Genomic DNA, 18,221 nt, shown 5'->3' with positions numbered 1-18,221 from the left:
AATACACTAGTTAGGCCAGGGTAAGCTGACAGTTTGCAGATTCACGGCCATAAATAGGCATTCATTTTCATATTTTTTTACTGAATACTTACAGAAACAAATGCTTTCTTCTTAACATAGTGTCAGAAAGTTAAAGAACAAACTTGTCAGATCAATTTTCCAAGAACATACTTTAATAGATAAAATTCGATTGATATTGCAATAAAAACACAGAATTGAAAGAAAGCTTAGTTATGTTTGTTTATTTCAAATCTGGATATTTAAGAGTCCAATTTTTTCTGTCATTTGAACTTTGAAATAACGAAGTTTTGTTTTATTTTGATGGGAGTCATTCAATACACTCCATCTTTGCCAAAAGTACTTAAGTACTCCTTTTAATATACCATAAGCTTTCAGATTTTTTAAGAAGGCAGTATGAAAAAGTCCAGTCACATATCACCATCCTGGTAAATACAATAAGACAGCAATTTAAAGCACAATAAACACATAAGAAATGCATATGCAAAAAAAACACTCATCTTGCCTGACATGAGCAAGCAATTCTAGGAATGCTGATTGCCAATGTAAAAATTTTCCACGGTCAAATTATTTTGAAACCTACTTTTGCACTACATTCGTATAGATTTATTCACAAATAATACATAATCCTCTTACCTATTAAGTAAATAAAGAACCATTTTACTGACCTTACAGTAGGTTCCAAATGCCATGTTTTGCATACATAAGTCCTCCAATCCTTTTGAAACATTTCAGCAGGATCAAAAGCTTTCCTTTTGGTTTCATCATCACTACCAACAGTCAACCCAGAGGCGTCAAAAGATGAATGACCTGGAACACCACCTGCAGAGGCATTTATTTCACCCCCGCCCCTTCTCCTAGACTCGGGGTCAGGACTATGAGATCGCAAACCTGAGTTGTTGTGTGACATCAGGACCTGGGCATAAACAAGTAGTGCCATGTAAATGCAGAGACATGGAGGCAAAAAACAAATATAAAGATACCAGGGAACCAAAATGACAAAAAAACATGGAGGAGACATTTTTTGTGGGGTGGAAATGTTTACTCACTTAAACAGGAAGACCACAAAAGAAATTTAAATTATCAACACGCTAAGCCAATAAATTTCAGGTTTTATGAGGCAAAAAGTGAAGGAGAAGTACAGGAAGGAAACCTTGTTTGCTCCCTTCTCCATCTTGAAGAGTAGAAATCATTATGTGGAAGATAATGTACCTCAAGGAATGTTATAACTAGTTTTCAAAGGAAAACCAATCTTGCCCACAGATTGACAGAAATGATTTGTTAAGTGGGACCTGAGTACATTTCAATTCTCTGGTTCAATTTGTAAGAGAACTTTCTATTGATTCATACATCTCTGAGTCGTGGATTCAGTTTTTTCTATCATGAAACTCTTCTCCGCAGCCAAAATTGGATTACATTGAATTGATTCAGAAGCAAAGAAATCACAAAACATTAGATAATGCCTTTGTGCCAGGTTAAGGCCTTACCTCCACCCCACTTGGCTTACATGAGACAATGGATTTAAGTGCTGGCCTTAAGCTTGAGGCATTGATTCATCCTCCATTACTCATGGGGTAATTTGGAGCTGGAAATATGATTACAAATGCAGCATGGTAAAATACACCATGTTACCACCCAGCATACACAAGACATTTTTGTGGAAGCCACAAACTGAAAATTAAAGTTAAAAATAAGGAAACAGTGGAAAATTTTAGTCAGCATCAATAAATTACATTCTTGGCCCATTGTAAGATGTCAAACCTCTAGTCAACATGTCTGTAGTATTTCACAAGTTTAGCTACCAAGATCAACTGCCAAAAGTTATTGTACAAATCATGTATTAGAAAATGACAGTAAATGTTATGGCAATTCTATAAAGCTATAAAAAATGTATGATCCATCGTCATTCATAGTTTCGTGGTTGATATCATTTTACCTCTGACGTGAAATAGCCACAGCGACTGTTATAATACCTATCCTAAATTGGCTAATCAGTAATAATATATATTTGCCTTGGTAACAATGAGAACTTAATATATTGAGTAATTTTGTACGGGTAGTGGGCTCTCATTACATCAAGATTCCAATGTAATTCAACCAACTTCCCATTAAAATAAGTGTATAATTCGCATGTTAAAATATACAAAAACCAGGTTAGCACTTCAATTCTTAAACATAGTTATTCCATGCGGTTGTTTAAAATTCTAATTCGTCTGATGGCTTTGTACAAGCTGAATGATACAAGAGGAAATTGGGATAGTGCGTTGGCTAATGTACAGGCTTCCCACCATGAGGGCCCAGGTTTGAATCTCAGAGGCTACAGATCATTTTCAGGGATATCCAAATCCCTACTTGAGGTGCTTTGTGGAGAGCACTTTGAGTGAGTACAATGTCCATCGGATGGGATGTTAAACTGCAGACCCCTTGGTGCCTTTCGACAAGAGTAGGCTAATGCCGAAGCCAGGTTTCTCTTCACCCTTCCTTTCCCATCCATCCCTAATGGCGCAAATGACCTTAGATGATGGTCGCCTCCCCTAAAACTACTACTGAAACATGATTTTAAAGACTACTCAAGTAACTCAACAAAATACTCACCACTCTTTCTTTTTCTCGCACATACGAGGTGATAAGGTCATGAAGAAAGAAAAATGCTTCTGCATCCACAGTCACGAATATATGATCCTCAAACTCAGTGATGAAACTGCACTCCACAACAGGTTTCAAATCTGAAAATTAAATAAATGATGGGCTAATTATGCAAGTTTATTGCTACTAATATACATTAGAATAATGATAGACTTTTAAATGCAAAAACATAAGATTCAGTCAAAACATGAGTCACTGATACAAAAATGGATATCCTGAATTTGATATGGAAACAGTAATAATCTCATGAAACTAAGATCATGAGCATTAATTATATCTACTGTACATCCTGGCCCATAATATACACTTTTTTGCTCCAAAATGTGTTCTAAAATCAGTCTGCATCTTATCGGCAAACTTTGACCTATTATAAGCAAGCTGATTCATTGGAAAAATACTGGTACATAGTATTTTGTACGTTTTTTCCTGCATTAGGCATAGAAAATGGTTTTCTTCATTACAAATTTCAATAAAATCAGTTTTGAGCCAGTAATAAATGATGGGGTTTTCATATTTCCTTGAAATTACTTCCTAAAAAAACTCAAAATTCCAGGGATGTCACCCATTTGCTAATATGTACATCGTATCTCTACCATGATACTTCTATACATCTCCACCATGATGATTAACTCGGAGTAAAAAAATCTTAAAGTTCATATAACCCTAAATGTCCAAAGCTTGAGGAACATGTTGAGAACTGGATAATAAATCACAGGAAGAACAGGATTATTGTTTCAACAAAAATAATTTTCATTGAAGCGATAAAATTAATGACAGTATTTCTATCTCTGAGTTTTCTGCCAAAAGTCATGGTTTAAGTGTCTTATACCCCAATGATAGCCAGATGGGAGTCTTATGGGCCGAGAAATTAGGTATGTCATCTCTAGCAAACATTCCATGTCACCCAACAACCTTATAAATCTAAAATGTGACTTCCATTAAGGAAGTCTACAATCATCTCCACAAATACAGTACAAAAAAGCTCTGTCAATAAGAACTTCACTTGCATTGCCTTATATTTTAAATTGTTTAAAAATACAAGATTAATAATGTATGACATGATTCTTAACTAATCGTTAAGAAAGTTTCTGGACAGAAAATTGAAGATTTTGTTTCATGTAATTCATCATTAATAATTGCCAAACATAATTAGGGCTTGATGCAACTCTACACTTAACAAATATCTTCTTTTTTTATGTCTTCTCTTTCGTGTCTTCCATTATGTTCCATGCATTTCATACGGCATCTTCTACAGCAATTCTTCCCATCAACTCTTCTTTCAATAAATGATCTCATCAAGGCATCCAGCCTCATATTGAGTGATACGGTTGTCCCTTCATAGTTTTTTCAATAAACATCTTTCTTTTCCCATCAGTAGAATGTGCACATTCTTCGATAGATGATCCTGCTTAAGATCTCCCATCCATGCAATGTCAGGCTTACAGTTTGAAAGTTTCTAGAATTAAACGGTTTCTTCTTTATGTAAGTACAATGTTATTCTGGCAGTCAGCAAGTTTTTACCAGTTGAGTATATGTCACAGATAATATGCAAAAGTTCACAGGACACTGTCTCACGCTAAACTATTAGAAATTTTTCCATATTACAAGGGATGGTAAAAAAACAATTGTTATTTCATAATTCACAATTAAGTAACACATGACCACTATTTCGCAGTTGCACAGCATCATTAAGTGATAAGTCGGTACAAGGTTGCATTGAATATATACTTCCACCTTATTGGAATAGTATAGATAAAAATACAACCTTGAACTGACTTCTCACCTGATGACGCTGCACAATGGGCAAGTGTCAATAAATTGTGAATTGTGAAACTGCAGTGATTTTTAAGCATTCCTTAAAATATGCTTAAGTTAGATTGAAATCTTCAACCCACGATTTTTACAAAACTTTGAGGACACCTTGTTGATTCTATTGATTGTTTTAAACTAGGTCCATAACTAAAAGCAGTATCAAAAAAGCAAACTACTAAGAACACAATTCTGTTCTCAGTAATGTGTCTCTTTCATAGTCTTCCTCAATTTTTCCATTCAACTACGTACAAAATGAGTATTCTTTTATTTATTCCTCATATTCCTTTTATCTTCCTATTAAAACTAGTGGAACTTTAATATCCCTGTTCCCAAATGCATTTCATCCTGCATTTTATTCCTTGATGTATATTTCATCTAATACTTCAGTTGCTTCAATAATTTTATGAATGACCTATGACCTAGGTAGGATATTAGGAAGACCTCCTACTGTGGCGGTGTTGAAGTGGTTGGACACTCATACAGTTAATAGGATTGAAGACACTACTTTTTCTACCAAAAGAGCAGAGTTAATGTATGATAATTGCAGTGGTTTCCACTGTCTTCCTCACTATTGTTTCTAATGTGATGTCTAACTAAAACTTTATGGACGTTCCATGCTCTTCCAGCTGTCTTATTTAGTGTCAGATGCTACTACTGCAAACTACTTTTAATCTTCCTTTTATTCTTTGATCTTTCTGAAATAATTGGTCCTAATAAGAGTAATAATTTTCATTTCTGACAGCAAATCATAACAAACTAATAGAATGCGCAGGCTCTTCAACAGTGTGAAAGACAGTTTAGAGGAAGAGAAACCCGCAACTGTATTTCAATCATTTAATTGCAAGTACCAGATGTTAAAATATTCCAGAATGTGTTTATGGAATGAATATTGAATAAAATAAAAGTGAGATTCCAGAATATGAAATCTACACAGTCAGAAAAAGATGTAATTACCGGCAACATCTGGAGTTCTGGCAGTTTGCAGATGTTCCGTCTTTAGATGCAGCTGCAGAGACGGTAGGGCAAAGATGACCTCCCGAGTGTGGTTTGGGTCCTGCAGCTTGACGCCACTCCTCCGCTCAGAAGAAGACGACGTGGCCACCCCTAGGGAAGGAGGGGAGTGGGAGGAGGAGGTTGATGGACCATGTAACGAGGGACCACTCCCTGAGCCAGATGATCCAGCTGACCCCGTTGACCCCTCATATTTCTCCCTCTCCAAGCTTGGAAACCTGTCTACCGCTGTATAAAAGGGATTTTTGAACATCAGCAAATGCATGAGAAAAGCTGTCTTATTCAAACATTTATCCACCCTAAATAGGAATAAACCCACACAGAGGAGTTCAACCGCTTTTGGAATTCCTATGGGTATTTGTTACCTCCAGCGTAACTTTATGGAATTTGCATGGCATATTGAAATGAAATGAAATTATTGACTTTGTAATTCCACACACTTGTGTGCCATAGTCTAGTGGGTAGAGAACTTGGTTTCTGACTGGGCCAGGACTCCAGTCCAGGTGGTAGTAAATCCCTTGGATTTACTCATTGTGCATAATTTGTTTTTGGTTACCACATCTTTCTGGGGAAACTAGGTGTTTTAGAGAAAAATAATGACACCCATAGCCTTATGTGCTGATTTTAGAGCCTATGACATACCCGATTTATTTATTCAATAACTTATTATTGAGGAAAGATAACACTATACACTAGAGCATGCATTATACATATTTAAAGTCATTAAGTTTTAAGTGTGACTTGATACTTCATTATTGAGCAGGCGTTATAAAAATAATGTTAAAAATTAATAAACTATGTACCAGTTATGCATCTTTTACCATGGAGACAAAAAATACAATTGCCAATACTGTTTCTACCACTGGCACTAACATATATATATAGTGTACATTATACATACATATCTGCATCACTCAACAATTTTCAAAATGTTGAGTGTATATTACCTTTTGAGTACGTAGTGGAAGGAGAAGTTACACATGATATCATGATATTATTTACATGCTTCAAACTACATATTTCATTTTCAGTACAATGATGGTCGAATCATTTATAAAGTTTTACAGATAATCAATTTTTCTTGGGCTTCCACATCAAATTTTTTTATAAATTTTCATTCATATGCACTATAAGTTCCTTTTCATGTTCTTGTTTTAAAATGTATAAACAATACGTCAATTGGCTAACAAAAAACTAATAAAAGTTGTTTTTTTTAACTATTAAAAATGTGTTCACTTGACCAACAAAAATGCAAGATGCAAATAATACAACTAAGTCTCTTTATTCTAAAATGACCATGAATTAATATCATGCTTCCATGAATAATTATTGCAATAAAGGTATCAGATTCCTACATGGGCAGAGCTGAATCAAAATGTTGCCCTCATGTTTTTATATCACCCTTAATTGACTCAGGAAATTTATTTCTTTATCAGAATAATTAGGGTGAAGAAATAATGAAACAGCTCAAGCAAAATATTGAAGACCCTGGCTCCAATGTGGAGTATGACAGAAAGACACTCATTAACAAAGCTAAATGAAAGGTCCACAATATCATAGAGTAACTTATTTGCTAAGTAGAAAAATGACAAACCTTGTGATCCTTGTAATTTTTTAATGTATCAGATGGGATGGAAGGAACTTGAAAATATATCCAATCACTTTGAACATATTGATGAAGATATATTTTTATACAGAAGCTGATCAAGCTTTGATAGTATATACAAGGATTTTTTGATTTTCAAAGAAAAATTTGTATGGATTAATTTGAACTGCAAGGATGATGATTGTGAGCTACACTTTCATCATATGAACAAATAATTTCATATTTAAATTCAGTTAAAGAGCCCTCTCATGGCTTCCGTACAGTTAATCATAATGTGTGTCTTACAATGTGCAAATCTTATAGACCAAAAGTAGTGAAGGTAATAATTTAATTGTTAGAGCATCCAGTTTTATGAAGTGTTCCTCACATTAAAATCTAGAATTCAAATAATGAACAAACTTTTAAAATATGTTTCAATAAAACACTATATTCCACCTTATTTCATTTGAGGATTAAGAATAAAATCATGAGAAAAGGCAAATAATAGAGAGATGGACTCACCATCTATTTCACTCCCTGCAAAAGCGTAGTGAAACCATTCCTGCAAGGTTCGGAACTGAGGTGGAAACAGAACGTTTCGACCCATCCGGCACACGGTAGCCATGCTGTGATGCTGTGCTTGTGGCTGTTCATTGCCCATGGTCATCCCGAGGCTGAAGGTGAGTGTTTGGACAACATGAACATCTTGCGATAATGTAGGCGTTTCGGTATGACTTTCACCTAAAGAAGACAAAAATTTGTTACAACAGTAACAGTTACTTCAAAACGGCATAATTATGATATTGATGTATTGATACCCACAAATTTTTTAAAAATCTCACTCACAATAGCTTTTGAGAAATGCACTTTGATGCACACTGTTGGCATCCCCAAGCAGATGTTAAAAGCCAAAGTTTTGATGCCTATCTTTTCTAACATTTTTGCGTGGTGAGATATTTAATTTGCTGTGGAGCAGGAAAAGGGATGCCTTTAAAAGAGGCAAAGCTAGAAAAGGTGGTGCTTTCACAGCTATACTCTCCTTCCTTAGCTGAAAAGGAGATTGACTTTCCATTTCCCATTTAGATGCATCAACCACACCAAGTAATCTCTGTACACCTTGGTTTGTCCATTATTATCAGTAAGCATACTGTTCATAATATTCTTAAGGATTAATGACACATTTTTTTTACAAAACATTCGACTCTAATACATAAAAATAAATAGGTGGCATATGATTTGAGATATTTAGTGAGAGTTAGAGGGTAGAGGATATTCAATGAAAATTTTTGAAAATTTGAGCAGCTGTGCACTTTAAGGTGAATGTATCTATGAGCATGAGGATAAAATGACTGACTTTGTTGAAAGAATGAAGTAGGAGGGTTTCTGGAAAAGATCTTACCTTCATGGGATGGTGGAATCTCTTGAGCTTCAGTTGCAAATGAAATGCATGGCTCTTTGAGGCTAAATAGTGCCCATGACTTCGACTTGAAGTTTATTCCATGGAAGCAGGCAAGTGAAATGTTGTTCCCTGAAATTTAAAAAAATAAAAGGCTAAACCCAGGCATTATTCTGTCGTAAAATTTATATAAACCTTTCATATTCCAAGGTCAAGGCTGAAATAAGGAAGAAGAGGCATGTACTGGTAATTAATTCACTACATGACTAGTTATTTTGAGGTGTTCATATCAGAATGGCTTAAATTAAGATAATCCATAAACGTCATGCCAATTTAAGGAAATAAATGATTTTTCAAATACCCACTTTGGAGCTACTCTCTCTTTAGTAGTATGCTTCCAAATAAATTAATTAGAATTAACTTTAATTCAATTTGATCACACTTATGATTAGAATACAGGCACCTCCATATCAATGTCAAATGCAAATTTTTGAGTGTACTCAGTCATGCAATTACATCCTACATTTATTCTTTGCTTTGATCTGTTTAATCTACCTTTTTCTGAGTATCACATTAACTTTCCGAGTCCACTAAAGTGATCCTACTGTCTTTAATGGTGGAGCAGAAACCTATTTTCTGAAAATATTATTGTCAAAAAACGCGGATGATACTACAGGGTGAATAATAAATGCATGAATAAGAAAAATGCCCTACCATGGAGCTCCATAGTGCCGCCTAGCACCGTTCCAGAATGAGGCAGAGGCAGGGCAAGAGTTGGGAGACAAAGACCACCAACTTCTCTTAACACTCTCTGCCAATGGCGGTGATGGCGTGCATCTTGTAAGGAACCAGCGGCACCACCTAAGACACCTGGAGCTGCAACAAAAAGCAAAGGCATTGTGAGGAGAATATAGAGCACGAAGTAAAAACAATGAGGGAACTGAAAAGATACAATCAATTACATAACACTTGCAGAGGGAAAATTTTTCTTCCTTGCTCAACCAATCTCATTAGAGTATCCCAAATGAAAATCAATGCTTTACAGTATACACTGACCACAGCCTGAAAAAACAAGGCTACATTTACTCTAACTTCACCAGCGCAGCCATTATTTCCTTAGTTTGCTTTGAACACCTTATAAATATTAGCAATATCCTCATTCTTTAGCTATTAAAATTAGTTCACATCATACAACAGTGATACTCTTACCCTGTCCGTGCAATTATAAAGGTCAAGTATTTCTAATCATGTATGATGTTCATCAAATACCAGCTTTGGCAGTGGCAGGGAAATACCCTCACCTTACAACTCACAGATCCAATTCCATCCTGAGTACAATGCTACAATTTCAAAGAGTAAAAATCATTTGCCTTGACTATGATTTGAACCCAGATCCTTCCAAATTTTGGAGTGTAACAGAATGCCTTGGTAGCTTAACTGGCTAAATCGATCGGCAAAACATCAAGGGTTTGAACCCAGGTCAAGGTGAATGATTTTTACACTTTGAAATTGTTGAATTGTAATGGGCATTTAGAGGATGACTGCATGAATGGGAATTTAGAAGATAAAAGTTACTGCAGCAGCACCTCCCACAGTTTCTTAGTAATCCTAAATTTTAGGTTGGAGATTTTCCCCCACCTAGGGCTTGGGCTTTTGAGTGTCTTTGCTTAAAAAATCAAATGGGAAAGGCAAATTGGTGGCTTATGGATTAGTAGTGCAGTTTTTAAAAATCTCATGCATAAACAATACTATATTTTAAAATTCCTTTAACCCACTCATCTGCTTCTCACTCTTCCATAGGAGCTATTCTTGTAACTATTATATCAGTTGAGAAGTTAAAAAGTTTTGAAAATTAATTACACTTACCCTGGATGCTATCAAAAAGTTACCAAAAGATACTTTAGAACAAAGGTCAGGGACAGCTTTCACTTCAAACTGCATGATATTTCAAAGTAACAAATGTTTTTAAAGACAAGGTTTAAATGTATGTACAGTTCTTTAAGAATGCAAGTTAAATGTATTTCTAACCTAAAGATATTCTTGGGAATGATTCTCATCGGTAACTCAAGGACTGCCGGAGCATGAGAACTATCCGGAAATATAAGAAGAGAAAGACAAGGCTAGCTGGGGAAGCTAAATTCAGTGAGTAATATTCCTCTAATGAGTTATACCAAACTTACCATCCGTAGCAGTTGCAGCACTTGGTATTCCAGGGACAGCTGGACCACCAGTAATGTTGGAGGAAGTAACCTTCCTCTTCAGTGGTGCCTTTTTCTTAAAGCTTGGCCTCTGCTGAGGCCAGGGTTGAAGACTTGAGAATACTCGCTTGGAGCTCTTGAACTGCTGGGAGAAGAATTCCTCCAACTTATAAAACATTTTCAGGAGATCGGCTGTGGTGGATTTTGAAATCATCAACTGCAACTGATCCCAGCCTAAATCACCATGCATGAATATCATGGCTGGCCTGGAATGGAAATTAATATATTACAGGCACCCTGATTAGTGTAAACAGGTCAGATTTTATAGATAAAGAATGTAGATGAAATTTAATTTTCATAAAATAGTCAAAACACACCATCATATGAAATGCTTTCCAGAACAACTGGATTTTAATCGTGAAAGGAGGGAGAATCCTAGCATTTAAGCTCAGAGCCATCTTTGGCTTATCTGAAAACCACTAAATTATCATACTCTCTTAAGAATCGATGAGCCACAAAGGAAAAATAATCCTGCTCCTACTTTGCATTAAAGGAACTTTTGATACATTTTTATAATTTGATACTTCTGTTTTGATATCATTATTGAATTTGAAAGCATTAACATAATTGAACAAATGGTGCTAATTGCATTGATCTATGATCAGAATGTATGGCATTGATGAATTAAATGTATGAACTGTATGAATTAAATGTTTGACTAATGGAAAACTGTGTTTCCTTGGTTTATTGGGAAATCATGAATATTAAATATTAAGATGAATAATAATAATGAAAAAATGTAATAAAAACAATAAGCTGGATATGGAATTTATCAAATCTCATCTACAGTATAATAACAGGCTGTTAAACAGACAGTTTATAGCAAGCATATTCTTTTCTATTACTCATTAACATATAACAATACTCGTACACTATGGAAATTGAGGGATCTGAGTTTGAGAATCCAAGTAAGGGTGAATGATTTTTACAGAATGAAATTCCTGTATTTATTGCACATTAGAGCATGGCTCCATTAAAGTAACTGTCACAGAATCTCCTGTACTTCTCTGAATTTGTCACAGGAAAGCACCTCTGTGCTTCAGTATTGGCTTTATTGCCTTGTATTGTCAGAGAGTCTTTCACCCAGTGATTACATGAGACATTACTTGTATGTAAGGCATTTCATCATAACATCATCTTCCTTTTAAGTCTCAGGAAACACAAAGTGAAAGAGTAAGCCTTGGTAGCTTAATTAATTAAAGCACTCAGCCAAAAATTTGAAAGATCTGGGTTCGAATTATTCATACAAAAATGATTTTTATGCCATGAAATTCCTATATATTAAGATATATTTGTTCATTGTAGCTAATGAAGACAAGGAAGAATCCACTCCAAGTAATACAATTAAAGCACATCCCTATTTTGGTAAAAAGTATATCAAATGGGCCCCCCAAGGTAATTTAGTTCTTTGAGCCCAACCTTTTACCACTAGATGGAAACACTGACATGTTGGCTGAGATCATGACTACATTTCAGATAAAATATCACACTCATTATTTTTAACTTATTTCACTGTGTAAATTACATAGCTAATAAATCATAGCAATAGACACATGGTGAAGAAAATAAGGGGGATGGTGAGAATCCAAGGGAAATATGATGAAAGAGTTGGAGTCAACTAAAAGGGAGATGACCCTACAACTCTACCCTCTACCCACGCGACCCTACCCTACTGTGTCAACAGCAATGCTGAAATTAATTTGAGAAAGCTGCCTAATGAAACTAAAACAGGTAATTGAACCTCATTTAAAAAAATGTAAATATTTTTGAAGTTTAGGACTAAAAATATCAATGAGGACCTGCACTTATGGTATTCAACTATTATTATTTGAAAGTAGACTGAGTTGATTTTAAAATGATCCTGTTATCTTTGCATAACTCAGGCTCCTTCATCGAGTTTTAGTCACTTGAAATAGCTGTGTTGTGCACTGGCCAAAGACTGCTTGGCATAATATTATTATTGGGACCCATAACACAGGCCTGTGAGGAAAACCAATGCGTACCATGCTATGCCATGCATACCAGGGCTTGTCATTGTATTAATCTGATGCAAATGAGATTGAATAACAGGTGCAATGATTATGCGTGATCTGCAAAACAAAATCTTGGATCAAACAAATTAGTATTTTAGCATCCAATGAATAACGGTTAGTAGGGGTCATTGTATTAAACCAAAAATGGTGAGTACGGGGCAGTCACCATTCATTTAGCAGGCATTTTTTTAAGTGTAAGAACTATATGATGCATTACAATTCGGAAATGCTTACCTTTTGGTGGGAACAAAGGCATCTGAAGGACGGCGTCCATGGTGAATCTTCCACTCATCACGCAATGAAACATCAAGAGAACTTACTCGTGACATCAACACTCCTGTTCCCATGTAATCAAGCCGCAATTCCACTGCAAATAGCTTCAAACCTACAGTGTGGTCTGGTTCTATCCCTGGATCCTCCCTTATGTGCACTGAAATGAATAAATGGAACAACTTTTTCAATTTTGGATACATCCCCTGAAAGACACTTCAATTATAAGTATTCTTATTGGTGAGAGAGACCCACAACATGGAAAAATGATGAATGAATTCTGAAAAGTGTACCTTCTTATTAAGGTGTTCAATAATAAACATTTTAATTGTGAAGTGTTGTGTGACTTGCAATAAAACCTCCAGCTATGTTTTCGGTACATTTTTGCTCGCAGGTGTAATTTACAGGTTATAGAATAATCACTTGCAAAATCAAACTTTTAAAATTTCATTATAAAAATAAATTATTTTAGATAGTAATTAACAACTTTATAGAATTAATTATGTCAAAGGATAATTAACAATGTCACCAGTTCAGTAAATAAACAAATAAGCAATATGGTGAAAGAGTTCTGAAGATTGGCATAGCTGACCAGTTTTGCACACTTGACAGCATTTTTGGCAAAGAAAAAAAATGCAGTTGACTCCAACGCATATGTTGAGTTGTCAAGGTGATGGAAACCACTGATGGAAGCTTAGAAAGATAGACAGAGGATTGGAGTTGTCAGTCTTTTCTTAACATTATTCCTTCAGGCAACATTATACTTGTACACACTGCAAGGAGAATGGTCTCATTCATGCAAATCAAAGTGGTAAGTCTTCAGTCCTTGGGTATGTTAATTGGCTAAATCCAAATAAGTACAAGTCAAATATTTGTATAAATAAGATATCATTTGAAACCCTAGCATGGTCTTGGTCAGTGCCAAGCCTCTTTGGCCTCTTACCTCTGAACCTTACATTATGACATTTTTGCCCCAGATTTACCATAGCTCATCTCACAAACCACAAAGTAAAAATCTAATTGGAAATGAGCAAAAAGGGTTTCCTTGAGCTAAAAACTGAGTAAATACATTTATTATGAGCAAAATTTTCCCTGTTATAGTTTTTATACTATTATTGATCCCCTAAGAGGTAAGGAAAAAATCACAGTTGAACATAAATCAGTCATGGTAATTGAAGGAAAGGTAAAGACAGATAAATGAAAATAATGCATAATCAGAAATCTATAAGTTCTGGGCTGTAATAGCCATACTATATTTCAGAGACACATTTTATATGCTTTGCAAGACCCTTCAGCAAATTGTGTATAAAGTTTTTCTTCATTATATCCTTAGCCCAGTTGTTCATTCCATTCAACATTCCACAAAAAAATATCCTTAAAATTACTGCTAGTTGGTTTCCCACAGCTCCCATACTTATAATTACACATAAATATCAATAGTGAAGATTTTTATGCATGCAAATGCAAAATTCATGCTGATTCAGTTTCCTTACTTTTAAGCCTAAGTTGGGAGGGCTAGCGTTAAAAATTATACATAATTGTGCTCATAGCAAAAAAATTTATTAATACATCAATTGAAAGAAAAAATTCTAACTAATTGCATCCAAGACCAAATTAGTTTGGCTGAGCTATCAAATCAAGGTCAGCAATCTTCCCTACTCCTGAATAATCAGCACAGATGGCTTCTATTTATGCCTTCATACACAATATCATAATTACATAATGGTCATTAAATCAAAGTTTACTATATAATTTTTACTGCTAATATAGGTGTTGAACCATTTTTTTTAATTTCTGAAGAAAACAAGATCATTTGTAAAAGAAATATACACAGTGGTTCATTTGAGTTTTCCTTATTGCGAACAATTCTTAGAGGATTCATTACAATGTAACTGCACCATTATAAGTTGAGGAAATTACTAAAGTATGGAAGTGGACAGGAGATGAGGGGAGGTCTCTTGCAGGGACCAATGCATAATCCACACATTAGACAATGGACATCAGATTATCAGTGCTTTGTTGTGCATCAAAATTCACATCAACGTTTAGCAATTTTCAAGGAATGCAATAAACATTTTACCATGAGGATATATGCAAAATTATCACTTATTTAATAACAGCTCAATTAAATATATAATCAAGAGGTGACAAGCCACATAGTACAGTAAGGTATGCTTGTACCGCAAGAGTGGCACCACTTAATTCATCCAGAGACTTTTGCACCCAATAATTCAAGGCTCACTAACAGCACCAAGATACTAGAAAGCATACTAACCAAATGTGTCGATCCTGCTCAATTCTATTGTTCCACCAACAATACCACCTTTGGCATCCAAGCTAGATCCACCCAATCCCATTCCTATGAAGACATTTTTATGTCCATTACTACCAATTGAAAGGCGCCCCTCCGAGTGAAAGTCTTTGGTCAACCACCTATCAAACAGAGAGAGAGAGAAAATAGTATTATTCAACCGTCGTTCATATTTTGGCCCATAATTGAAGAGTCATAACAGTGTCCAATATCAATAGCACAAAAGTGTCAAAATTCACATGCATGTATAATTATACATTGATATATGATAATAATAATATTTTTACTGGTTCCAGGACATTGGTTTACCCCTATAGAAGAGGTCATGCGAATAAAACATGCACATGCATACTCTACATAGGAATTAGAACAATAAAAATTCATACATTACAAACACATGGATTCATCAGTGGAATAAAATTTATTGCTTACAAGATACTAGGGTAGTTTACATTTAAACTTTAGAAAATTAAAGATTTCCCTCAGTTTCTTCAGAAGGTAATTAAAGAGTTTGACACCTATATAGATTGCGTTCTTGCTAAAATGACTAAAATATAAGTGACAATCCTAAAGATTTTGGAGGTTCAGGTGTTGTATACATGGACATCATCATTTATTTTTATATCAAAGAATCTTTTGTGCAGACAAATAAAAAGAATTGTGAGAAAAACACATCAGCATGGAAAGTGAACATTTCAAAATATTTAAAACGGGATCAACAGCTGTTTATTCTGGGCATACTTTTATTTTTTTTCAAGATATTATGCATGAATAATTAATTAATTAAGGCTGTATCAAGCATGGGCATCAAAGTATCTAATCATTTGTCTTTGTTAGCAAACATAACTAGCTGTAATAAATTCATTCCTATTTGATATGCTGCCCAGCAGTATTAGAAACTGGTTTACTTGGATAATTTAACTCACAATATGATTGGTCTGATTTTTATAATGTAAACTGCACTGCTTCATTTGATAAATGTATTGACTTTTGCCATAAGGCAATTCACTGCATCTTTACTTAATGACAATATAAATAAACCATAAACAGAGTTATCAACCCTAAGGTTGGTTTGATAGGTGATATTAATGAACAAATAATAACACATTTCCACTAGATATATAGGGGAAAAGTGTTACTATTTGTTCATTATAGCTTTAATTCCACCATATTACGCCTGAAACTATGCCATTCGTGAATAGGTGAGAGTAGAATTCACCTAATACTAAGCTCAATGGAATATGAAATTCATATATCAGAGTAGTGGCGCCAGATACTTTCCCTGTGCTGCCTATGATTTTTCAGGAAGTCCTAGCAACCAAAAATTCACACAGCTCAGGTGAAGCTGATGGTGCCCAGAGAGGGATGCCCGGGAATCGAACCCAGGCCCTCCAGTCAGTAGTCCAATGCTCTCCTTTGGACTACCACATCCCCGAAGACGATATAATTAATTATTATTATCAACATAAATGGTCCAATATACATACACATTTTAATTGATAAAAGAATAGAAAAAACTTTGCACTCACATGACATTCCCCATGACATTACCCATGTTCATGTGAACATTGAGTTTGGTGAAGTTGACAGCAAACAGCACAAGTGTCTCCCAAGCTGCTGGTGAAGTGGCTGATGTGTTGGAGGCTTCTCCTTTAGACTCGCTGCCTCCATCAATGCCATCTCGGAATTCACCTACGCCTACTCGCCGTTGACGCCCTGGCAGTAGACCCAGTGTACGTTGATGCACTGGTGGACTGGATGCACTGCTGCCGGTGCCTCGACCTTGTTTGTAATCTGCTGCACTCCATGAGCTCCTCACTGCAGTATAAATGTTTGCAGTCATAAGTGATCCACTCTCATGATATGAGGCTAGGAAAATAGTGCCATTTGATAACCAACGGAAGAAAAGGTAATCTTCAACATTTTTATTTTTTAAATTTGAATATCTGCGAGAAAAGTTAAAGATAAAATATTAGGAATCAATAGCTTCGCATCCATTTCCACACTTTTTATCTAGCAAAACCAGTTCCAACTCATAATGTTACATGAGGACATGAGATGATAAAATTGCAATGCTGAAACTGGTTGTCTTAAATAAAAAAATGTTTGGAAGTGGATGCAAAGTTATATACTCCTAATATCAATTATTTCCACAAATTGATGACAGAATCTATATAATTTAGTGAACATTAGATATAAAAATTGTTTTAAACTAATCATACACATTAGTAAAGAGTGGCAAAATTATTTCTAATACTAATCATGAGATGAAGGAACATTATAATTCTAGGAAATAAGCTCAAGGCATTATGAAGCTGAAATTGTTATCCCAAATATATTCCTAAATTAAATAATCTGAACATCTTACGAAGGACAAACCTATCTCAACATCAAATAATACAGAGTGGCACCCATTACCAGCAACTCTTTGTGATGGAGCAGATGAAGTTGAACTGTTCCTGCTCACAGAGGTTGAAGGAGCATCACTTTCCAAACTAAGTCTCAGCCTATCTCTGGTTCCAGCCAGCACTGAGGATGATCTGTCCAAGGGCACTGAATGGCGTAGCATTGTATCATCTGTGTAGTTACTGAAATATAAAAATATGAGACATTTAAATATGTAGAAGCTTTGTCACATCAAAAGAAAAATTTTCTCTGTCTTCCCAATTAATCTCTGTAAAATAAAAATTAGTCTCAGGGAAAGGATGAATTACAGGTTATGTAAATATGTAAATTCTTTATATATGTTTCACGAATATAACATTTAGTGAATGAGTATACTTTATAAATCTAGCCTTGACTTTAATAAAATCTGGTAAAGTGAAATTCAAAACAAATATCATTTCTTACATGTAGTAGACTCAAAGTAAAGAAGTCAAAA

At 35.0% G+C, this 18,221-nt stretch overlaps 1 protein-coding gene across 1 annotated transcript in view; it reads right to left on the bottom strand.

Moving 5' to 3' along the window:
• tweek (transmembrane protein KIAA1109 homolog tweek) overlaps positions 1-18,221 on the bottom strand; it is a 120,856-nt gene that overhangs the window by 2,776 nt on the left and 99,859 nt on the right. Inside the window, exons 67-77 of the mRNA XM_071597546.1 lie at positions 17,759-17,928; positions 16,870-17,158; positions 15,305-15,462; positions 12,994-13,189; positions 10,649-10,932; positions 9,183-9,344; positions 8,472-8,600; positions 7,595-7,813; positions 5,431-5,715; positions 2,614-2,744; positions 687-934 (exon numbers count right to left, since the gene is read on the bottom strand). Coding sequence (XP_071453647.1) covers positions 687-934; positions 2,614-2,744; positions 5,431-5,715; positions 7,595-7,813; positions 8,472-8,600; positions 9,183-9,344; positions 10,649-10,932; positions 12,994-13,189; positions 15,305-15,462; positions 16,870-17,158; positions 17,759-17,928 — 2,271 coding nt within the window. The remainder of the gene's footprint in view (positions 1-686; positions 935-2,613; positions 2,745-5,430; positions 5,716-7,594; positions 7,814-8,471; positions 8,601-9,182; positions 9,345-10,648; positions 10,933-12,993; positions 13,190-15,304; positions 15,463-16,869; positions 17,159-17,758; positions 17,929-18,221) is intronic.

Source organism: Hetaerina americana, unplaced genomic scaffold, assembly GCF_022747635.1.
Source record: "Hetaerina americana unplaced genomic scaffold, ioHetAmer1.1.p SCAF_9, whole genome shotgun sequence".
Taxonomy (NCBI): Eukaryota; Metazoa; Arthropoda; class Insecta; order Odonata; family Calopterygidae; genus Hetaerina; species Hetaerina americana.
Note: the sequence above shows the minus strand (reverse complement) of the source record. Positions and strands in the feature narration are given on the sequence as shown.